The sequence below is a fragment of the Hypanus sabinus genome, chromosome 5, assembly GCF_030144855.1.
Source record: "Hypanus sabinus isolate sHypSab1 chromosome 5, sHypSab1.hap1, whole genome shotgun sequence".
Classification (NCBI taxonomy): Eukaryota; Metazoa; Chordata; class Chondrichthyes; order Myliobatiformes; family Dasyatidae; genus Hypanus; species Hypanus sabinus.
In genome coordinates, this window is record NC_082710.1 from 148825456 (window position 1) to 148853202 (window position 27747).

Consider the following 27747-nt stretch of genomic DNA (forward strand, 5'->3'; position numbering starts at 1 on the left):
GGTGGGGGGGGAGCTCACACTCATGAACTGGGGAGGGGACTGATCGGTGGGGGGGGGAGCTCACACTCCGGGAATGGGAAAGGACATCAGTCGGTGGGGGGGAGCTCACACTCCGGGAATGGGAAAGGACATCAGTCGGTGGGGGGGAGCTCACACTCCGGGAATGGGAAAGGACATCAGTCGGTGGGGGGGGAGCTCACACTCAGGGAATGGGAAAGGACATCAGTCGGTGGGGGGGAGCTCACACTCCGGGAATGGGAAAGGACATCAGTCGGTGGGGGGGGAGCTCACACTCAGGGAATGGGAAAGGACATCAGTCGGTGGGGGGGGAGCTCACACTCAGGGAATGGGAAAGGACATCAGTCGGTGGGGGGGAGCTCACACTCCGGGAATGGGAAAGGACATCAGTCGGTGGGGGGGGAGCTCACACTCAGGGAATGGGAAAGGACATCAGTCGGTGGGGGGGGAGCTCACACTCAGGGAATGGGAAAGGACATCAGTCGGTGGAGGAGTGTGAGCTCACAATCAGGGAAGACATTGAGAGGCCGAGAGTGCCTCATCCAGACCCTGACATTCCGTGATTTATCCTCTGTGGAGAATCGGCAGTCGCCCAACGTAGAGAAACATGAGTACACAGCGAGATGATGAACGGAGGAGCCACTGATGGGCCTTCCGGCATGGAACCGCGTTGACAGGTGATGACGAGCCCAGGGTCTTCCCCGTGACCACACTCACTGGGACCGAGACCCCCCCTTGGATTGTTGCCAGTAGGTGAAGGACGTGGAGCGGACTTTGGTGGTGACCTCGCGGGTGCGCAGCGTCAGTCCGAAGATATCCTCATGGTAACGGTTCTCATCCTAGAGAGAGGGATCAGTGGTTAAAGATCTGCGTGGAGCATTGATGGCCGGGGGGGCAGGAGAGATGGAGAAAACGGCTGAGAAGAGGACAGAGGGGAGAGGAGGACAGAGAAATAAGAGGGGGCAGAGGGGTAAGAAGGCAATAGGGCAAGGGGGCTGAGGGGTAAGAGGGGCAGATGGGAATGAGGGGGCAGAAGGTTAAGAAGGGGACAGGGGGTAAGAAGGGGCAGAAGGGTAGGAAGGAGGCAAAAGGGTAGGAAGGGGCAGATGGGTAACAAGGGATAGTGTAGGAAGGGGGCAGAGGGGTAAGAAGGGCAGTGGGGTAAGAGGGTGACTGGGTAGGGGGAGGGTTATGGAGGTAGGCAGGGTGGTAGAGGGGAGGGGATAGGAGAAAGGATCGGGGAGGGGGGACGGGAATAGTGGTCAGGAAGTGAGAGGGACAGGGAGGGGATATAGGGAGAAGGGCACAGGTAGAGGGGAACAGAGGGGGAGTTGGGGATAAGGAGGCAGGAGGAGGTGACAGGGAATCATCTTCCCCTTGTCATTGCACAACAATGGACAACAACAGGGTAACCAGCTTGGGGTCTTGAAGCTGTCCACCACGCCACCCCTCCTAACACCAACCCCATTCCACCCCGAGCTCGGCCCAGTACTGTCCACCTCACTGCCGGGATGGAACAGTTCGGGAGATATAATGCGCAGGTCTGCAGGGCTTTGGAGATTTGAGCACAGGTCTACAGGATTTGCCTCGGTTCCCACCTTCAGTTTGGCGATGTATGCGGCCGCCTCAGTCAGGCTGAGGCTCCCCTGCGCAGCGATAATGTCTTGGACTGTCCGTGAGACATCCTGCGCCATGGTCACATCACCGCAGATGTACAGATGTCCCTTCTGGGAGTCCAGAACCCGGAACAGTTCCTCCGACAGCTGGTTTCGGATGATATCCTGCACGTACACCTGCCAAGGGAAGCACGCACCAAACACAAAACGGGTCATAGAGGGACACAGCTCAGAAATAGACCCTTCAGCCTATCGACTCTGTGCTGACCATCACACGTCCATTTACACTGATCCCAGCATAACCATCAACTCCCCCCTGATAACACATCTCACTCACATACAGGGAGCAAGTCACAATGGTTGACCCCACACATGGTCAGGATGTGGAAGGAGACTGAAGTAATGGGGGAAGCACACATAGTTAGAAGGAGAATGTGCAAACTCCACGCAGACAGCACAATAGTCGGGATGGAATCTGTGGCAATCAATTCCACCCTCTGCCTAAAGAAGTTTTTGCTCTTCTCTGTTCGGACTATCCCTCTATCCTGAGGCCAGCCCGCTGGTCCTAGGTTCACCCACTAAAGGAAATATCCTCTCCATATCCAACCTAAGAAAGGCCTTGCAATTTTCGATAGGTTTCTGTGAAATCCTCCCCTATTCTTCTAACTCCAGTGAGTACAGGTCCAGAACCATCAAACGCTCCTCGAGTGTTAACTTTTCATTCCCAACGCCAGACCCGGCACCCTGGGTCTGTCCGCATGTAGCCTGCCAGACTCTGGGTGTTGGGAGTCACCAGTCCAGCTCACTTGGGGTCAGAGGGTCAGGCTGTCACAAGGGGTGGGAGGGTCTGTCTGGGTTCCTGACCCCCTTTTCAATGGGAACGTCCTCACTCTCTGGGAACCTGATGCTCTTGACTCACGTCCATCACCCTCCCCCCACCCCGGTTTCACCCACATTGCCTTCATTTGATTAAACAACGAAGAGAAAATCTGCAGATGCTGGAAATCCGAGCAACACACACAAAATGCTGGAGGAACTCAGCTTCTGTGGAAAAGAGTAGTGTCAGAGTTTTGGTTTTTTCCACAGATGCTAAGCCTGGCCCGCTGAGTTCCTCCAGCATTTGTCCGTGTGGTTTCATTTGACCCAAGCTTCTCCCTTCACCTCCTCACACTCCCCTCCCTTTCCCCAGCTCCATCCACTTACCCCCCAAACACACCCCTTCCAGCTCCCCACCAGCCGTTCACCTTCTTTCCCTCCTGCTCCCGGGAGTAGGCAGTGTAGATCTCCTTGAAGACCCCCTGCTCCTTCGCCTGCATCATCTCCTCCTTGTAAATGTGGTCCTTGTCCGAGTACCTGCAGCCGAAGATCAGGGTCATCGCGCACGGACCCCCTCCTGTGGGGGCACAGGGCAGAGATCACTCAACTGGGTGAGGGGGAGGACTGGAGGGAGGGGTGAGGGAAGGTGGAGGGAAAGGGATGAGGAGGGGGATGGTAGAGGGATAGGATGATGAGGGAGAATGCTGGAGTGAGGGTTTGAGGAGGGGGGATGGTGGAGGGAGGGGATGAGGAGGGGGATGGTGGAGGGAGGGGATGAGGGGAGGAATGGAAGGGGATGGGTCAAAACAAGCTGAGGGTGGTGGAGGTGAGGGAATAGCACGGTGTTTGAGGAGGGAAGGAGACAGAGGGACAAACAAGCTGCCCTCAGCAGAGTGCAGCTGGGGGCAATGAGTGGGTGGACTGCCACTTGAGGGCTGGTCAGGATGGAGTGAAAGGGGATCTGAGGGTTGTCCACTGGAAGGGGAGAGGAAGTGTGTGAGATACAGTCAGGTAAGCTGCTGTTCTCCGCGGTGGTTTCAAAGCAGAGCCCAGGGTTTCCTCACTAACCTCGATTCTCCAGCTCGAACAACCGCTGCTGCCAGAAGCTACGGAATGGAGCAATGCCGGTCCCGGGACCCACCAGCACACACGGCACTGAAGGGTCTGAGGGCAGGTGGAACAATGGAGCCCTGGTGGGAGAGAGGCACGGGTCAGAGCACGGTACACACTCAGGACACGGGTCAGAGCACGGTACACACTCAGGACACACATCAGAGCACGGTACACACTCAGGACACGGGTCAGAGCACAGTACACACTCAGGACACACATCAGAACATGGTACACACTCAGGACACACAACAGAACATGGTACACACTCAGGACACACAACAGAACATGGTACACACTCAGGACACGGGTCAGAGCACGGTACACACTCAGGACACACATCAGAACATGGTACACACTCAGGACACACAACAGAACATGGTACACACTCAGGACACACAACAGAACATGGTACACACTCAGGACACGGGTCAGAGCACGGTACACACTCAGGACACGGGTCAGAGCACGGTACACACTCAGGACACGGGTCAGAGCACGGTACACACTCAGGACACGGGTCAGAACATGGTACACACTCAGGACACGGGTCAGAACATGGTACACACTCAGGACACGGGTCAGAGCACGGTACACACTCAGGACACGGGTCAGAGCACGCTACACACTCAGGACACACATCAGAACATGGTACACACTCAGGACACACAACAGAACATGGTACACACTCAGGACACACAACAGAACATGGTACACACTCAGGACACACATCAGAGCACGGTACACACTCAGGACACGGGTCAGAACATGGTACATACTCAATACACGGGTCAGAACGTGGTACACACTCAGGACACACATCAGAACGTGGTACACACTCAGGACACGGGTCAGAACACGGTACACACTCAGGACACGGGTCAGAACACGGTACACACTCAGGACACACACCAGAACATGGTACACACTCAGGACACGGGTCAGAACACAGTACACACTCAGGACACACATCAGAACATGGTACACACTCCGGTCACGGGTCAGAACGTGGGACACACTCAGGACACGGGTCAGAACATGGTACACACTCAGGACATGGGTCAGAACATGGTACACACTCAGGACACACATCAGAACATGGTACACACTCAGGACACGGGTCAGAACACGGTACACACTCAGGACACGGGTCAGAACACGGTACACACTCAGGACACACATCAGAACATGGTACACACTCAGGACACACATCAGAACATGGTACACACTCAGGACACGGGTCAGAACATGGTACACACTCAGGACACGGGTCAGAACATGGTACACACTCAGGACACGGGTCAGAACATGGTACACACTCAGGACACACGTCAGAACATGGTACACACTCAGGACACGGGTCAGAACACGGTACACACACAGGACACGGGTCAGAACACGGTACACACTCAGGACACACATCAGAACATGGTACACACTCAGGACACGGGTCAGAACATGGTACACACTCAGGACACACATCAGAACATGGTACACACTCAGGACACGGGTCAGAACACGGTACACACTCAGGACACACATCAGAACATGGTACACATTCAGGACACACGTCAGAACATGGTACACACTCAGGACACGGGTCAGAACACGGTACACACTCAGGACACGGGTCAGAGCACGGTACACACTCAGGACACGGGTCAGAGCGTGGTACACACTCAGGACACGGGTCAGAACGTGGTACACACTCAGGACACACATCAGAACGTGGTACACACTCAGGACACACATCAGAACATGGTACACACTCAGGACACACAACAGAACATGGTACACATTCAGGACACGGGTTAGAACGTGGTACACACTCAGGACACGGGTCAGAACATGGTACACACTCAGGATACACATCAGAACACGGTACACACTCAGGACACGGGTCAGAGCATGGTACACACTCAGGACACGGGTCAGAGCGTGGTACACACTCAGGACACACATCAGAACGTGGTACACACTCAGGACACGGGGCAGAACACGGTACACACTCAGGACGGGTCAGAGCACGGTACACACTCAGGACACGGGTCAGAGCGTGGTACACATTCAGGACACACATCAGAACGTGGTACACACTCAGGACACACATCAGAACATGGTACACACTCAGGACACACAACAGAACATGGTACACACTCAGGACACGGGTCAGAACGTGGTACACACTCAGGACACGGGTCAGAACATGGTACACACTCAGGGTACACATCAGAACACGGTACACACTCAGGACACGGGTCAGAACATGGTACACACTCAGGACACGGGTCAGAACACGGTACACACTCAGGACACACGTCAGAACATGGTACACACTCAGGACACGGGTCAGAGCACGGTACACACTCAGGATACACGTCAGAACATGGTACACACTCAGGACACGGGTCAGAGCACGGTACACACTCAGCACACACGTCAGAACATGGTACACACTTGGGACACGGGTCAGAGCACGGTACACACTCAGGACACGGGTCAGAACGTGGTACACACTCAGGACACGGGTCAGAACACGGTACACACTCAGGACACGGGTCAGAACACGGTACACACTCAGGACACACATCAGAACACGGTACACACTCAGGACACACATCAGAACACGGTACACACTCAGGACACACATCAGAACACGGTACACACTCAGGACACGGGTCAGAACATGGTACACACTCAGGACACGGGTCAGAACATGGTACACACTCAGGACACGGGTCAGAACGTGGTACACACTCAGGACACACATCAGAACATGGTACACACTCAGGACACGGGTCAGAACACGGTACACACTCAGGACACGGGTCAGAACGTGGTACACACTCAGGACACGGGTCAGAACACGGTACACACTCAGGACACGGGTCAGAACATGGTACACACTCAGGACACGGGTCAGAACATGGTACACACTCAGGACACGGGTCAGAACATGGTACACACTCAGGACACGGGTCAGAACGTGGTACACACTCAGGATACACATCAGAACACGGTACACACTCAGGACACGGGTCAGAACATGGTACACACTCAGGACACGGGTCAGAGCACGGTACACACTCAGGACACGGGTCAGAACACGGTACACACTCAGGACACAGATCAGAACATGGTACACACTCAGGACACGGGTCAGAACGTGGTACACACTCAGGACATGGGTCAGAACATGGTACACACACAGGACACGGGTCAGAACACGGTACACACTCAGGACACGGGTCAGAACACGGTACACACTCAGGACACGGGTCAGAGCACGGTACACACTCAGGACACGTGTCAGAACGTGGTACACACTCAGGACACGGGTCAGAACGTGGTACACACTCAGGACACGGGTCAGAACGTGGTACACACTCAGGACACGGGTCAGAGCACGGTACACACTCAGGACACGGGTCAGAACATGGTACACACTCAGGACACACATCAGAACATGGTACACACTCAGGACACCCGTCAGAACATGGTACACACTCAGGACACACGTCAGAACATGGTACACACTCAGGACACACATCAGAACATGGTACACACTCAGGACACACATCAGAACATGGTACACACTCAGGACACACGTCAGAACATGGTACACACTCAGGACACACATCAGAACATGGTACACACTCAGGACACGGGTCAGAGCACGGTACACACTCAGGACACGGGTCAGAACATGGTACACACTCAGGACACGGGTCAGAGCACGGTACACACTCAGGACACGGGTCAGAACATGGTACACACTCAGGACACGGGTCAGAGCACGGTACACACTCAGGACACGGGTCAGAACATGGTACACACTCAGGACACACATCAGAACATGGTACACACTCAGGACACACATCAGAACATGGTACACACTCAGGACACACGTCAGAACATGGTACACACTCAGGACACACATCAGAACATGGTACACACTCAGGACACGGGTCAGAGCACGGTACACACTCAGGACACGGGTCAGAACATGGTACACACTCAGGACACGGGTCAGAGCACGGTACACACTCAGGACACGGGTCAGAACATGGTACACACTCAGGACACACATCAGAACATGGTACACACTCAGGACACGGGTCAGAACGTGGTACACACTCAGGATACACATCAGAACACGGTACACACTCAGGACACACATCAGAACATGGTACACACTCAGGACACGGGTCAGAACATGGTACACACTCAGGACACGGGTCAGAACATGGTACACACTCAGGACACGGGTCAGAACATGGTACATACTCAGGACACGGGTCAGAACATGGTACACACTCAGGACACACATCAGAACATGGTACACACTCAGGACACGGGTCAGAACATGGTACACACTCAGGACACACATCAGAACATGGTACACACTCAGGACACACATCAGAACATGGTACACACTCAGGACACGGGTCAGAACATGGTACACACTCAGGACACGGGTCAGAACATGGTACACACTCAGGACACGGGTCAGAACATGGTACACACTCAGGACACACATCAGAACGTGGTACACACTCAGGACACGGGTCAGAACATGGTACACACTCAGGACACACATCAGAACATGGTACACACTCAGGACACCCGTCAGAACATGGTACACACTCAGGACACACGTCAGAACATGGTACACACTCAGGACACACATCAGAACATGGTACACACTCAGGACACACATCAGAACATGGTACACACTCAGGACACACGTCAGAACATGGTACACACTCAGGACACACATCAGAACATGGTACACACTCAGGACACGGGTCAGAGCACGGTACACACTCAGGACACGGGTCAGAACATGGTACACACTCAGGACACGGGTCAGAGCACGGTACACACTCAGGACACGGGTCAGAACATGGTACACACTCAGGACACACATCAGAACATGGTACACACTCAGGACACACATCAGAACATGGTACACACTCAGGACACACGTCAGAACATGGTACACACTCAGGACACATATCAGAACATGGTACACACTCAGGACACGGGTCAGAGCACGGTACACACTCAGGACACGGGTCAGAACATGGTACACACTCAGGACACGGGTCAGAGCACGGTACACACTCAGGACACGGGTCAGAACATGGTACACACTCAGGACACACATCAGAACATGGTACACACTCAGGACACGGGTCAGAACGTGGTACACACTCAGGATACACATCAGAACACGGTACACACTCAGGACACACATCAGAACATGGTACACACTCAGGACACGGGTCAGAACATGGTACACACTCAGGACACGGGTCAGAACATGGTACACACTCAGGACACGGGTCAGAACGTGGTACACACTCAGGACACGGGTCAGAACACGGTACACACTCAGGACACACATCAGAACATGGTACACACTCAGGACACACATCAGAACATGGTACACACTCAGGACACGGGTCAGAAAGTGGTACACACTCAGGACACACATCAGAACATGGTACACACTCAGGACACGGGTCAGAGCACGGTACACACTCAGGACACACATCAGAACATGGTACACACTCAGGACACACATCAGAACATGGTACACACTCAGGACACGGGTCAGAACGTGGTACACACTCAGGACACACAACAGAACATGGTACACTCTCAGGACATGGGTCAGAACATGGTACACACTCAGGACACGGGTCAGAACACGGTACACACTCAGGACACACATCAGAACATGGTACACTCTCAGGACACGGGTCAGAACGTGGTACACACTCAGGACACACATCAGAACATGGTACACTCTCAGGACACGGGTCAGAACGTGGTACACACTTAGGACACACATCAGAACATGGTACACTCTCAGGACACGGGTCAGAACGTGGTACACACTCAGCACACACAACAGAACATGGTACACTCTCAGGACATGGGTCAGAACATGGTACACACTCAGGACACACATCAGAACATGGTACACACTCAGGACACACATCAGAACATGGTACACACTCAGGACACGGGTCAGAACATGGTACACACTCAGGACACGGGTCGGAACATGGTACACACTCAGGACACGGGTCAGAAAATGGTACATACTCAGGACACGGGTCAGAACATGGTACACACTCAGGACACACATCAGAACATGGTACACACTCAGGACACGGGTCAGAACATGGTACACACTCAGGACACGGGTCAGAACACGGTACACACTCAGGACACACATCAGAACATGGTAAACACTCAGGACACGGGTCAGAACACGGTACACACTCAGGACACGTGTCAGAACATGGTACACACTCAGGACACACATCAGAACACGGTACACACTCAGGACACACATCAGAACATGGTACACACTCAGGACACGGGTCAGAACACGGTACACACTCAGGACACGGGTCAGAACACGGTACACACTCAGGACACACATCAGAACATGGTACACACTCAGGACACGGGTCAGAACATGGTACACAGTCAGGACACGGGTCAGAACACGGTACACACTCAGGACACACATCAGAACGTGGTACACACTCAGGACACGGGTCAGAACACGGTACACACTCAGGACACGGGTCAGAACATGGTACACACTCAGGACACACATCAGAACGTGGTACACACTCAGGACACACATCAGAACATGGTCCACACTCAGGACACACATCAGAACATGGTACACACTGAGGACATGGTACACACTCAGGACACACATCAGAGCACGGTACACACTCAGGACACACGTCAGAACATGGTACACACTCAGGACACGGGTCAGAACATGGTACACACTCAGGACACACATCAGAGCACGGTACACACTCAGGACACACGTCAGAACATGGTACACACTCAGGACACGGGTCAGAACATGGTACACACTCAGGACACGGGTCAGAACATGGTACACTCTCAGGACACGGGTCAGAACATGGTACACACTCAGGACACGGGTCAGAACGTGGTACACACTCAGGACACACATCAGAACATGGTACACACTCAGGACACACAACAGAACATGGTAGACACTCAGGACACACATCAGAACATGGTACACACTCAGGACACGGGTCAGAACATGGTACACACTCAGGACACGGGTCAGAACATGGTACACACTCAGGACACACATCAGAACATGGTACACACTCAGGACACACATCAGAACATGGTACACTCTCAGGACACGGGTCAGAACATGGTACACACTCAGGACACGGGTCAGAGCACGGTACACACTCAGGACACACAACAGAACATGGTACACACTCAGGACACGGGTCAGAACATGGTGCACACTCAGGACACGGGTCAGAACATGGTACACACTCAGGACACGGGTCAGAACATGGTACACACTCAGGACACGGGTCAGAACATGGTACACACTCAGGACACGGGTCAGAACATGGTACACACTCAGGACACACAACAGAACATGGTACACACTCAGGACACGGGTCAGAACATGGTACACACTCAGGACACACATCAGAACATGGTACACACTCAGGACACGGGTCAGAACATGGTACACACTCAGGACACGGGTCAGAACATGGTACATACTCAGGACACGGGTCAGAACATGGTACACACTCAGGACACACATCAGAACGTGGTACACACTCAGGACACGGGTCAGAACATGGTACACACTCAGGACACACATCAGAACATGGTACACACTCAGGACACACATCAGAACATGGTACACACTCAGGACACGGGTCAGAACATGGTACACACTCAGGACACGGGTCAGAACATGGTACACACTCAGGACACGGGTCAGAACATGGTACACACTCAGGACACACATCAGAACGTGGTACACACTCAGGACACGGGTCAGAGCACAGTACACACTCAGGACACACAGCAGAACATGGTACACACTCAGGACACACATCAGAACATGGTACACACTCAGGACACGGGTCAGAACGTGGTACACACTCAGGACACACATCAGAACGTGGTACAAACTCAGGACACACATCAGAACATGTACACACTCAGGACACGGGTCAGAACATGGTACACACTCAGGACACGGGTCAGAACGTGGTACACACTCAGGACACGGGTCAGAACACGGTACACACTCAGGACACGGGTCAGAGCACGGTACACACTCAGGACACGGGTTAGAACATGGTACACACTCAGGACACACATCAGAACATGGTACACACTCAGGACACACATCAGAACATGGTACACACGCAGGACACGGGTCAGAACACGGTACACACTCAGGACACACATCAGAACATGGTACACACTCAGGACACGGGTCAGAACATGGTACACACTCAGGACACGGGTCAGAACATGGTACATACTCAGGACACGGGTCAGAACGTGGTACACACTCAGGACACACATCAGAACGTGGTACACACTCAGGACACGGGTCAGAACATGGTACACACTCAGGACACGGGTCAGAACATGGTACACACTCAGGACACGGGTCAGAACATGGTACACACTCAGGACACACAACAGAACATGGTACACACTCAGGACACGGGTCAGAACATGGTACACACTCAGGACACACATCAGAACATGGTACACACTCAGGACACGGGTCAGAACATGGTACACACTCAGGACACGTGTCAGAACATGGTACATACTCAGGACACGGGTCAGAACATGGTACACACTCAGGACACACATCAGAACGTGGTACACACTCAGGACACGGGTCAGAACATGGTACACACTCAGGACACACATCAGAACATGGTACACACTCAGGACACACATCAGAACATGGTACACACTCAGGACACGGGTCAGAACATGGTACACACTCAGGACACGGGTCAGAACATGGTACACACTCAGGACACGGGTCAGAACATGGTACACACTCAGGACACACATCAGAACATGGTACACACTCAGGACACGGGTCAGAACGTGGTACACACTCAGGACACACATCAGAACGTGGTACAAACTCAGGACACACATCAGAACATGTACACACTCAGGACACGGGTCAGAACATGGTACACACTCAGGACACGGGTCAGAACGTGGTACACACTCAGGACACGGGTCAGAACACGGTACACACTCAGGACACGGGTCAGAGCACGGTACACACTCAGGACACGGGTTAGAACATGGTACACACTCAGGACACACATCAGAACATGGTACACACTCAGGACACACATCAGAACATGGTACACACGCAGGACACGGGTCAGAACACGGTACACACTCAGGACACACATCAGAACATGGTACACACTCAGGACACGGGTCAGAACATGGTACACACTCAGGACACGGGTCAGAACATGGTACATACTCAGGACACGGGTCAGAACGTGGTACACACTCAGGACACACATCAGAACGTGGTACACACTCAGGACACGGGTCAGAACATGGTACACACTCAGGACACGGGTCAGAACATGGTACACACTCAGGACACGGGTCAGAACATGGTACACACTCAGGACACACAACAGAACATGGTACACACTCAGGACACGGGTCAGAACATGGTACACACTCAGGACACACATCAGAACATGGTACACACTCAGGACACGGGTCAGAACATGGTACACACTCAGGACACGGGTCAGAACATGGTACATACTCAGGACACGGGTCAGAACATGGTACACACTCAGGACACACATCAGAACGTGGTACACACTCAGGACACGGGTCAGAACATGGTACACACTCAGGACACACATCAGAACATGGTACACACTCAGGACACACATCAGAACATGGTACACACTCAGGACACGGGTCAGAACATGGTACACACTCAGGACACACATCAGAACATGGTACACACTCAGGACACGGGTCAGAACATGGTACACACTCAGGACACACATCAGAACGTGGTACACACTCAGGACACGGGTCAGAACATGGTACACACTCAGGACACGGGTCAGAACATGGTACACACTCAGGACACACATCAGAACGTGGGACACACTCAGGACACGGGTCAGAGCACAGTACACACTCAGGACACACATCAGAACATGGTACACACTCAGGACACACATCAGAACATGGTACACACTCAGGACACGGGTCAGAACGTGGTACACACTCAGGACACACATCAGAACGTGGTACAAACTCAGGACACACATCAGAACATGTACACACTCAGGACACGGGTCAGAACATGGTACACACTCAGGACACGGGTCAGAACGTGGTACACACTCAGGACACGGGTCAGAACACGGTACACACTCAGGACACGGGTCAGAGCACGGTACACACTCAGGACACGGGTTAGAACATGGTACACACTCAGGACACACATCAGAACATGGTACACACTCAGGACACACATCAGAACATGGTACACACGCAGGACACGGGTCAGAACACGGTACACACTCAGGACACACATCAGAACATGGTACACACTCAGGACACGGGTCAGAACATGGTACACACTCAGGACACGGGTCAGAACATGGTACATACTCAGGACACGGGTCAGAACGTGGTACACACTCAGGACACACATCAGAACGTGGTACACACTCAGGACACGGGTCAGAACATGGTCCACACTCAGGACACGGGTCAGAACATGGTACACACTCAGGACATGGGTCAGAACATGGTACACACTCAGGACACGGGTCAGAACGTGGTACACACTCAGGACACGGGTCAGAACACGGTACACACTCAGGACACGGGTCAGAACACGGTACACACTCAGGACACGGGTCAGAACATGGTACACACTCAGGACACGGGTCAGAACGTGGTACACTTCAGGACACACATCAGAACGTGGTACACACTCAGGACACGGGTCAGAACATGGTACACACTCAGGACACGGGTCAGAACGTGGTATACACTCAGGACATGGGTCAGAACGTGGTACACACTCAGGACACGGGTCAGAACACGGTACATACTCAGGACACGGGTCAGAACACGGTACACACTCAGGACACGGGTCAGAACACGGTACATACTCAGGACACGGGTCAGAACACGGTACACACTCAGGACACGGGTCAGAACACGGTACACACTCAGGACACGGGTCAGAACACGGTACATACTCAGGACACGGGTCAGAACACGGTACACACTCAGGACACGGGTCAGAACACGGTACATACTCAGGACACGGGTCAGAACACGGTACACACTCAGGACACGGGTCAGAACATGGTACACACTCAGGACACACAACAGAACATGGTACACACTCAGGACACGGGTCAGAACACGGTACACACTCAGGACACGGGTCAGAACATGGTACACACTCAGGACACACAACAGAACATGGTACACACTCAGGACACGGGTCAGAACATGGTACACACTCAGGACACACATCAGAACATGGTACACACTCAGGACACGGGTCAGAACATGGTACACACTCAGGACACGGGTCAGAACATGGTACATACTCAGGACACGGGTCAGAACATGGTACACACTCAGGACACACATCAGAACGTGGTACACACTCAGGACACGGGTCAGAACATGGTACACACTCAGGACACACATCAGAACATGGTACACACTCAGGACACACATCAGAACATGGTACACACTCAGGACACGGGTCAGAACATGGTACACACTCAGGACACGGGTCAGAACATGGTACACACTCAGGACACGGGTCAGAACATGGTACACACTCAGGACACACATCAGAACATGGTACACACTCAGGACACGGGTCAGAACGTGGTACACACTCAGGACACACATCAGAACGTGGTACAAACTCAGGACACACATCAGAACATGTACACACTCAGGACACGGGTCAGAACATGGTACACACTCAGGACACGGGTCAGAACGTGGTACACACTCAGGACACGGGTCAGAACACGGTACACACTCAGGACACGGGTCAGAGCACGGTACACACTCAGGACACGGGTTAGAACATGGTACACACTCAGGACACACATCCGAACATGGTACACACTCAGGACACACATCAGAACATGGTACACACGCAGGACACGGGTCAGAACACGGTACACACTCAGGACACACATCAGAACATGGTACTCACGCAGGACACGGGTCAGAACATGGTACACACTCAGGACACGGGTCAGAACATGGTACATACTCAGGACACGGGTCAGAACGTGGTACACACTCAGGACACACATCAGAACGTGGTACACACTCAGGACACGGGTCAGAACATGGTACACACTCAGGACACGGGTCAGAACATGGTACACACTCAGGACACGGGACAGAACATGGTACACACTCAGGACACACAACAGAACATGGTACACACTCAGGACACGGGTCAGAACATGGTACACACTCAGGACACACATCAGAACATGGTACACACTCAGGACACGGGTCAGAACATGGTACACACTCAGGACACGGGTCAGAACATGGTACATACTCAGGACACGGGTCAGAACATGGTACACACTCAGGACACACATCAGAACGTGGTACACACTCAGGACACGGGTCAGAACATGGTACACACTCAGGACACACATCAGAACATGGTACACACTCAGGACACACATCAGAACATGGTACACACTCAGGACACGGGTCAGAACATGGTACACACTCAGGACACGGGTCAGAACATGGTACACACTCAGGACACGGGTCAGAACATGGTACACACTCAGGACACACATCAGAACGTGGTACACACTCAGGACACGGGTCAGAACATGGTACACACTCAGGACACACATCAGAACATGGTACACACTCAGGACACCCGTCAGAACATGGTACACACTCAGGACACACATCAGAACATGGTACACACTCAGGACACACATCAGAACATGGTACACACTCAGGACACACATCAGAACGTGGTACACACACAGGACACGGGTCAGAACATGGTACACACTCAGGACACGGGTCAGAACATGGTACACACTCAGGACACACATCAGAACGTGGTACACACTCAGGACACGGGTCAGAGCACAGTACACACTCAGGACACACATCAGAACATGGTACACACTCAGGACACACATCAGAACATGGTACACACTCAGGACACGGGTCAGAACGTGGTACACACTCAGGACACACATCAGAACGTGGTACAAACTCAGGACACACATCAGAACATGTACACACTCAGGACACGGGTCAGAACATGGTACACACTCAGGACACGGGTCAGAACGTGGTACACACTCAGGACACGGGTCAGAACACGGTACACACTCAGGACACGGGTCAGAGCACGGTACACACTCAGGACACGGGTTAGAACATGGTACACACTCAGGACACACATCAGAACATGGTACACACTCAGGACACACATCAGAACATGGTACACACGCAGGACACGGGTCAGAACACGGTACACACTCAGGACACACATCAGAACATGGTACACACTCAGGACACGGGTCAGAACATGGTACACACTCAGGACACGGGTCAGAACATGGTACATACTCAGGACACGGGTCAGAACGTGGAACACACTCAGGACACACATCAGAACATGGTACACACTCAGGACACGGGTCAGAACATGGTACATACTCAGGACACGGGTCAGAACGTGGTACACACTCAGGACACACATCAGAACGTGGTACACACTCAGGACACGGGTCAGAACATGGTACACACTCAGGACACGGGTCCGAACATGGTACACACTCAGGACACGGGTCAGAACATGGTACACACTCAGGACACACATCAGAACATGGTACACACTCAGGACACACATCAGAACATGGTACACACGCAGGACACGGGTCAGAACACGGTACACACTCAGGACACACATCAGAACATGGTACACACTCAGGACACGGGTCAGAACATGGTACACACTCAGGACACGGGTCAGAACATGGTACATACTCAGGACACGGGTCAGAACGTGGTACACACTCAGGACACACATCAGAACGTGGTACACACTCAGGACACGGGTCAGAACATGGTACACACTCAGGACACGGGTCAGAACATGGTACACACTCAGGACACGGGTCAGAACATGGTACACACTCAGGACACACAACAGAACATGGTACACACTCAGGACACGGGTCAGAACATGGTACACACTCAGGACACACATCAGAACATGGTACACACTCAGGACACGGGTCAGAACATGGTACACACTCAGGACACGGGTCAGAACATGGTACATACTCAGGACACGGGTCAGAACATGGTACACACTCAGGACACACATCAGAACGTGGTACACACTCAGGACACGGGTCAGAACATGGTACACACTCAGGACACACATCAGAACATGGTACACACTCAGGACACCCGTCAGAACATGGTACACACTCAGGACACACATCAGAACATGGTACACACTCAGGACACACATCAGAACATGGTACACACTCAGGACACACATCAGAACGTGGTACACACTCAGGACACGGGTCAGAACATGGTACACACTCAGGACACGGGTCAGAACATGGTACACACTCAGGACACACATCAGAACGTGGTACACACTCAGGACACGGGTCAGAGCACAGTACACACTCAGGACACACATCAGAACATGGTACACACTCAGGACACACATCAGAACATGGTACACACTCAGGACACGGGTCAGAACGTGGTACACACTCAGGACACACATCAGAACGTGGTACAAACTCAGGACACACATCAGAACATGTACACACTCAGGACACGGGTCAGAACATGGTACACACTCAGGACACGGGTCAGAACGTGGTACACACTCAGGACACGGGTCAGAACACGGTACACACTCAGGACACGGGTCAGAGCACGGTACACACTCAGGACACGGGTTAGAACATGGTACACACTCAGGACACACATCAGAACATGGTACACACTCAGGACACACATCAGAACATGGTACACACGCAGGACACGGGTCAGAACACGGTACACACTCAGGACACACATCAGAACATGGTACACACTCAGGACACGGGTCAGAACATGGTACACACTCAGGACACGGGTCAGAACATGGTACATACTCAGGACACGGGTCAGAACGTGGTACACACTCAGGACACACATCAGAACGTGGTACACACTCAGGACACGGGTCAGAACATGGTCCACACTCAGGACACTGGTCAGAACATGGTACACACTCAGGACATGGGTCAGAACATGGTACACACTCAGGACACGGGTCAGAACGTGGTACACACTCAGGACACGGGTCAGAACACGGTACACACTCAGGACACGGGTCAGAACACGGTACACACTCAGGACACGGGTCAGAACATGGTACACACTCAGGACACGGGTCAGAACGTGGTACACTTCAGGACACACATCAGAACGTGGTACACACTCAGGACACGGGTCAGAACATGGTACACACTCAGGACACGGGTCAGAACGTGGTACACACTCAGGACATGGGTCAGAACGTGGTACACACTCAGGACACGGGTCAGAACACGGTACATACTCAGGACACGGGTCAGAACACGGTACACACTCAGGACACGGGTCAGAACACGGTACATACTCAGGACACGGGTCAGAACACGGTACACACTCAGGACACGGGTCAGAACACGGTACACACTCAGGACACGGGTCAGAACACGGTACATACTCAGGACACGGGTCAGAACACGGTACACACTCAGGACACGGGTCAGAACACGGTACATACTCAGGACACGGGTCAGAACACGGTACACACTCAGGACACGGGTCAGAACATGGTACACACTCAGGACACACAACAGAACATGGTACACACTCAGGACACGGGTCAGAACACGGTACACACTCAGGACACGGGTCAGAACATGGTACACACTCAGGACACACAACAGAACATGGTACACACTCAGGACACGGGTCAGAACATGGTACACACTCAGGACACACATCAGAACATGGTACACACTCAGGACACGGGTCAGAACATGGTACACACTCAGGACACGGGTCAGAACATGGTACATACTCAGGACACGGGTCAGAACATGGTACACACTCAGGACACACATCAGAACGTGGTACACACTCAGGACACGGGTCAGAACATGGTACACACTCAGGACACACATCAGAACATGGTACACACTCAGGACACACATCAGAACATGGTACACACTCAGGACACGGGTCAGAACATGGTACACACTCAGGACACGGGTCAGAACATGGTACACACTCAGGACACGGGTCAGAACATGGTACACACTCAGGACACACATCAGAACATGGTACACACTCAGGACACGGGTCAGAACGTGGTACACACTCAGGACACACATCAGAACGTGGTACAAACTCAGGACACACATCAGAACATGTACACACTCAGGACACGGGTCAGAACATGGTACACACTCAGGACACGGGTCAGAACGTGGTACACACTCAGGACACGGGTCAGAACACGGTACACACTCAGGACACGGGTCAGAGCACGGTACACACTCAGGACACGGGTTAGAACATGGTACACACTCAGGACACACATCAGAACATGGTACACACTCAGGACACACATCAGAACATGGTACACACGCAGGACACGGGTCAGAACACGGTACACACTCAGGACACACATCAGAACATGGTACACACTCAGGACACGGGTCAGAACATGGTACACACTCAGGACACGGGTCAGAACATGGTACATACTCAGGACACGGGTCAGAACGTGGTACACACTCAGGACACACATCAGAACGTGGTACACACTCAGGACACGGGTCAGAACATGGTACACACTCAGGACACGGGTCAGAACATGGTACACACTCAGGACACGGGTCAGAACATGGTACACACTCAGGACACACAACAGAACATGGTACACACTCAGGACACGGGTCAGAACATGGTACACACTCAGGACACACATCAGAACATGGTACACACTCAGGACACGGGTCAGAACATGGTACACACTCAGGACACGGGTCAGAACATGGTACATACTCAGGACACGGGTCAGAACATGGTACACACTCAGGACACACATCAGAACGTGGTACACACTCAGGACACGGGTCAGAACATGGTACACACTCAGGACACACATCAGAACATGGTACACACTCAGGACACACATCAGAACATGGTACACACTCAGGACACGGGTCAGAACATGGTGCACACTCAGGACACGGGTCAGAACATGGTACACACTCAGGACACGGGTCAGAACATGGTACACACTCAGGACACACATCAGAACGTGGTACACACTCAGGACACGGGTCAGAACATGGTACACACTCAGGACACACATCAGAACATGGTACACACTCAGGACACCCGTCAGAACATGGTACACACTCAGGACACACATCAGAACATGGTACACACTCAGGACACACATCAGAACATGGTACACACTCAGGACACACATCAGAACGTGGTACACACACAGGACACAGGTCAGAACATGGTACACACTCAGGACACGGGTCAGAACATGGTACACACTCAGGACACACATCAGAACGTGGTACACACTCAGGACACGGGTCAGAGCACAGTACACACTCAGGACACACATCAGAACATGGTACACACTCAGGACACACATCAGAACATGGTACACACTCAGGACACGGGTCAGAACGTGGTACACACTCAGGACACACATCAGAACGTGGTACAAACTCAGGACACACATCAGAACATGTACACACTCAGGACACGGGTCAGAACATGGTACACACTCAGGACACGGGTCAGAACGTGGTACACACTCAGGACACGGGTCAGAACACGGTACACACTCAGGACACGGGTCAGAGCACGGTACACACTCAGGACACGGGTTAGAACATGGTACACACTCAGGACACACATCAGAACATGGTACACACTCAGGACACACATCAGAACATGGTACACACGCAGGACACGGGTCAGAACACGGTACACACTCAGGACACACATCAGAACATGGTACACACTCAGGACACGGGTCAGAACATGGTACACACTCAGGACACGGGTCAGAACATGGTACATACTCAGGACACGGGTCAGAACGTGGTACACACTCAGGACACACATCAGAACGTGGTACACACTCAGGACACGGGTCAGAACATGGTCCACACTCAGGACACGGGTCAGAACATGGTACACACTCAGGACATGGGTCAGAACATGGTACACACTCAGGACACGGGTCAGAACGTGGTACACACTCAGGACACGGGTCAGAACACGGTACACACTCAGGACACGGGTCAGAACACGGTACACACTCAGGACACGGGTCAGAACATGGTACACACTCAGGACACGGGTCAGAACGTGGTACACTTCAGGACACACATCAGAACGTGGTACACACTCAGGACACGGGTCAGAACATGGTACACACTCAGGACACGGGTCAGAACGTGGTACACACTCAGGACATGGGTCAGAACGTGGTACACACTCAGGACACGGGTCAGAACACGGTACATACTCAGGACACGGGTCAGAACACGGTACACACTCAGGACACGGGTCAGAACACGGTACATACTCAGGACACGGGTCAGAACACGGTACACACTCAGGACACGGGTCAGAACACGGTACATACTCAGGACACGGGTCAGAACACGGTACACACTCAGGACACGGGTCAGAACACGGTACATACTCAGGACACGGGTCAGAACACGGTACACACTCAGGACACGGGTCAGAACATGGTACACACTCAGGACACACAACAGAACATGGTACACACTCAGGACACGGGTCAGAACACGGTACACACTCAGGACACGGGTCAGAACACGGTACACACACAGGACACGGGTCAGAACATGGTACACACGCAGGACACGGGTCAGAACACGGTACACACTCAGGACACGGGTCAGAACATGGTACACACTCAGGACACACATCAGAACATGGTACATACTCAGGACACGGGTCAGAACACGGTACACACTCAGGACACGTGTCAGAACATGGTACACTCTCAGGACACGGGTCAGAACACGGTACACACTCAGGACACGGGTCAGAACATGGTACACACTCAGGACACGGGTCAGAACATGGTACACTCTCAGGACACGGGTCAGAACATGGTACACACTCAGGACACACATCAGAACATGGTACACACTCAGGACACACATCAGAACATGGTACATACTCAGGACACGGGTCAGAACACGGTACACACTCAGGACACGGGTCAGAACATGGTACACACTCAGGACACACAACAGAACGTGGTACACACTCAGGAAACGGGTCAGAACATGGTACACACTCAGGACACGGGTCAGAACATGGTACACACTCAGGACACGGGTCAGAACATGGTACACACTCAGGACACGGGTCAGAACATGGTACACACTCAGGACACACATCAGAACGTGGTACACACTCAGGACACGGGTCAGAACATGGTCCACACTCAGGACACGGGTCAGAACACGGTACACACTCAGGACACGGGTCAGAACATGGTACACACTCAGGACACACAACAGAACATGGTACACACTCAGGACACGGGTCAGAACATGGTACACACTCAGGACACACAACAGAACATGGTACACTCTCAGGACACTGGTCAGAACACGGTACACACTCAGGACACGGGTCAGAACATGGTACACACTCAGGACACACAACAGAACATGGTACACACTCAGGACACACAACAGAACATGGTACACTCTCAGGACATGGGTCAGAACACGGTACACACTCAGGACACGGGTCAGAACATGGTACACACTCAGGACACACAACAGAACATGGTACACACTCAGGACACGGGTCAGAACATGGTACACACTCAGGACACACAACAGAACATGGTACACACTCAGGACACGGGTCAGAACATGGTACATACTCAGGACACGGGTCAGAACATGGTACACACTCAGGACACACATCAGAACGTGGTACACACTCAGGACACGGGTCAGAACATGGTACACACTCAGGACACACATCAGAACATGGTAAACACTCAGGACACACATCAGAACATGGTACACACTCAGGACACGGGTCAGAACATGGTACACACTCAGGACACGGGTCAGAACATGGTACACACTCAGGACACGGGTCAGAACATGGTACACACTCAGGACACACATCAGAACGTGGTACACACTCAGGACACGGGTCAGAGCACAGTACACACTCAGGACACACATCAGAACATGGTACACACTCAGGACACACATCAGAACATGGTACACACTCAGGACACGGGTCAGAACGTGGTACACACTCAGGACACACATCAGAACGTGGTACAAACTCAGGACACACATCAGAACATGTACACACTCAGGACACGGGTCAGAACATGGTACACACTCAGGACACGGGTCAGAACGTGGTACACACTCAGGACACGGGTCAGAACACGGTACACACTCAGGACACGGGTCAGAGCACGGTACACACTCAGGACACGGGTTAGAACATGGTACACACTCAGGACACACATCAGAACATGGTACACACTCAGGACACACATCAGAACATGGTACACACGCAGGACACGGGTCAGAACACGGTACACACTCAGGACACACATCAGAACATGGTACACACTCAGGACACGGGTCAGAACATGGTACACACTCAGGACACGGGTCAGAACATGGTACATACTCAGGACACGGGTCAGAACGTGGTACACACTCAGGACACACATCAGAACGTGGTACACACTCAGGACACGGGTCAGAACATGGTACACACTCAGGACACGGGTCAGAACATGGTACACACTCAGGACACGGGTCAGAACATGGTACACACTCAGGACACACAACAGAACATGGTACACACTCAGGACACGGGTCAGAACATGGTACACACTCAGGACACACATCAGAACATGGTACACACTCAGGACACGGGTCAGAACATGGTACACACTCAGGACACGGGTCAGAACATGGTACATACTCAGGACACGGGTCAGAACATGGTACACACTCAGGACACACATCAGAACGTGGTACACACTCAGGACACGGGTCAGAACATGGTACACACTCAGGACACAGATCAGAACATGGTACACACTCAGGACACACATCAGAACATGGTACACACTCAGGACACGGGTCAGAACATGGTACACACTCAGGACACGGGTCAGAACATGGTACACACTCAGGACACGGGTCAGAACATGGTACACACTCAGGACACACATCAGAACATGGTACACACTCAGGACACGGGTCAGAACGTGGTACACACTCAGGACACACATCAGAACGTGGTACAAACTCAGGACACACATCAGAACATGTACACACTCAGGACACGGGTCAGAACATGGTACACACTCAGGACACGGGTCAGAACGTGGTACACACTCAGGACACGGGTCAGAACACGGTACACACTCAGGACACGGGTCAGAGCACGGTACACACTCAGGACACGGGTTAGAACATGGTACACACTCAGGACACACATCAGAACATGGTACACACTCAGGACACACATCAGAACATGGTACACACGCAGGACACGGGTCAGAACACGGTACACACTCAGGACACACATCAGAACATGGTACACACTCAGGACACGGGTCAGAACATGGTACACACTCAGGACACGGGTCAGAACATGGTACATACTCAGGACACGGGTCAGAACGTGGTACACACTCAGGACACACATCAGAACGTGGTACACACTCAGGACACGGGTCAGAACATGGTACACACTCAGGACACGGGTCAGAACATGGTACACACTCAGGACACACATCAGAACATGGTACACACTCAGGACACACAACAGAATATGGTACACACTCAGGACACGGGTCAGAACATGGTACACACTCAGGACACACATCAGAACATGGTACACACTCAGGACACGGGTCAGAACATGGTACACACTCAGGACACGGGTCAGAACATGGTACATACTCAGGACACGGGTCAGAACATGGTACACACTCAGGACACACATCAGAACGTGGTACACACTCAGGACACGGGTCAGAACATGGTACACACTCAGGACACACATCAGAACATGGTACACACTCAGGACACACATCAGAACATGGTACACACTCAGGTCACGGGTCAGAACATGGTACACACTCAGGACACGGGTCAGAACATGGTACACACTCAGGACACGGGTCAGAACATGGTACACACTCAGGACACACATCAGAACGTGGTACACACTCAGGACACGGGTCAGAACATGGTACACACTCAGGACACACATCAGAACATGGTACACACTCAGGACACCCGTCAGAACATGGTACACACTCAGGACACACATCAGAACATGGCACACACTCAGGACACACATCAGAACATGGTACACACTCAGGACACACATCAGAACGTGGTACACACTCAGGACACGGGTCAGAACATGGTACACACTCAGGACACGGGTCAGAACATGGTACCACACTCAGGACACACATCAGAACGTGTTACACACTCAGGACACGGGTCAGAGCACAGTACACACTCAGGACACACATCAGAACATGGTACACACTCAGGACACACATCAGAACATGGTACACACTCAGGACACGGGTCAGAACGTGGTACACACTCAGGACACACATCAGAACGTGGTACAAACTCAGGACACACATCAGAACATGTACACACTCAGGACACGGGTCAGAACATGGTACACACTCAGGACACGGGTCAGAACGTGGTACACACTCAGGACACGGGTCAGAACACGGTACACACTCAGGACACGGGTCAGAGCACGGTACACACTCAGGACACGGGTTAGAACATGGTACACACTCAGGACACACATCAGAACATGGTACACACTCAGGACACACATCAGAACATGGTACACACGCAGGACACGGGTCAGAACACGGTACACACTCAGGACACACATCAGAACATGGTACACACTCAGGACACGGGTCAGAACATGGTACACACTCAGGACACGGGTCAGAACATGGTACATACTCAGGACACGGGTCAGAACGTGGTACACACTCAGGACACACATCAGAACGTGGTACACACTCAGGACACGGGTCAGAACATGGTCCACACTCAGGACACGGGTCAGAACATGGTACACACTCAGTACATGGGTCAGAACATGGTACACACTCAGGACACGGGTCAGAACGTGGTACACACTCAGGACACGGGTCAGAACACGGTACACACTCAGGACACGGGTCAGAACACGGTACACACTCAGGACACGGGTCAGAACATGGTACACACTCAGGACACGGGTCAGAACGTGGTACACTTCAGGACACACATCAGAACGTGGTACACACTCAGGACACGGGTCAGAACATGGTACACACTCAGGACACGGGTCAGAACGTGGTACACACTCAGGACATGGGTCAGAACGTGGTACACACTCAGGACACGGGTCAGAACACGGTACATACTCAGGACACGGGTCAGAACACGGTACACACTCAGGGCACGGGTCAGAACGTGGTACACACTCAGGACACGGGTCAGAACACGGTACACACTCAGGACACGGGTCAGAACACGGTACACACTCAGGACACGGGTCAGAACATGGTACACACTCAGGACACGGGTCAGAACGTGGTACACTTCAGGACACACATCAGAACGTGGTACACACTCAGGACACGGGTCAGAACATGGTACACACTCAGGACACGGGTCAGAACGTGGTACACACTCAGGACATGGGTCAGAACGTGGTACACACTCAGGACACGGGTCAGAACACGGTACATACTCAGGACACGGGTCAGAACACGGTACACACTCAGGACACGGGTCAGAACACGGTACATACTCAGGACACGGGTCAGAACACGGTACACACTCAGGACACGGGTCAGAACACGGTACACACTCAGGACACGGGTCAGAACACGGTACATACTCAGGACACGGGTCAGAACACGGTACACACTCAGGACACGGGTCAGAACACGGTACATACTCAGGACACGGGTCAGAACACGGTACACACTCAGGACACGGGTCAGAACATGGTACACACTCAGGACACACAACAGAACATGGTACACACTCAGGACACGGGTCAGAACACGGTACACACTCAGGAC

General features: G+C 52.7%; 1 protein-coding gene across 1 annotated transcript in view; it reads right to left on the reverse strand.

The window, feature by feature from the left end:
- Positions 1 to 261: 261 nt before the first annotated feature.
- LOC132394437 (nitric oxide synthase 1-like) overlaps positions 262 to 27747 on the reverse strand; it is a 168616-nt gene continuing 141130 nt past the window's right edge. Inside the window, exons 23-26 of the mRNA XM_059970597.1 lie at positions 3519 to 3640; positions 2879 to 3027; positions 1617 to 1811; positions 262 to 857 (exon numbers count right to left, since the gene is read on the reverse strand). Of these exons, the coding sequence (XP_059826580.1) occupies positions 732 to 857; positions 1617 to 1811; positions 2879 to 3027; positions 3519 to 3640 (592 nt within the window). The 3' untranslated portion in view covers positions 262 to 731. The remainder of the gene's footprint in view (positions 858 to 1616; positions 1812 to 2878; positions 3028 to 3518; positions 3641 to 27747) is intronic.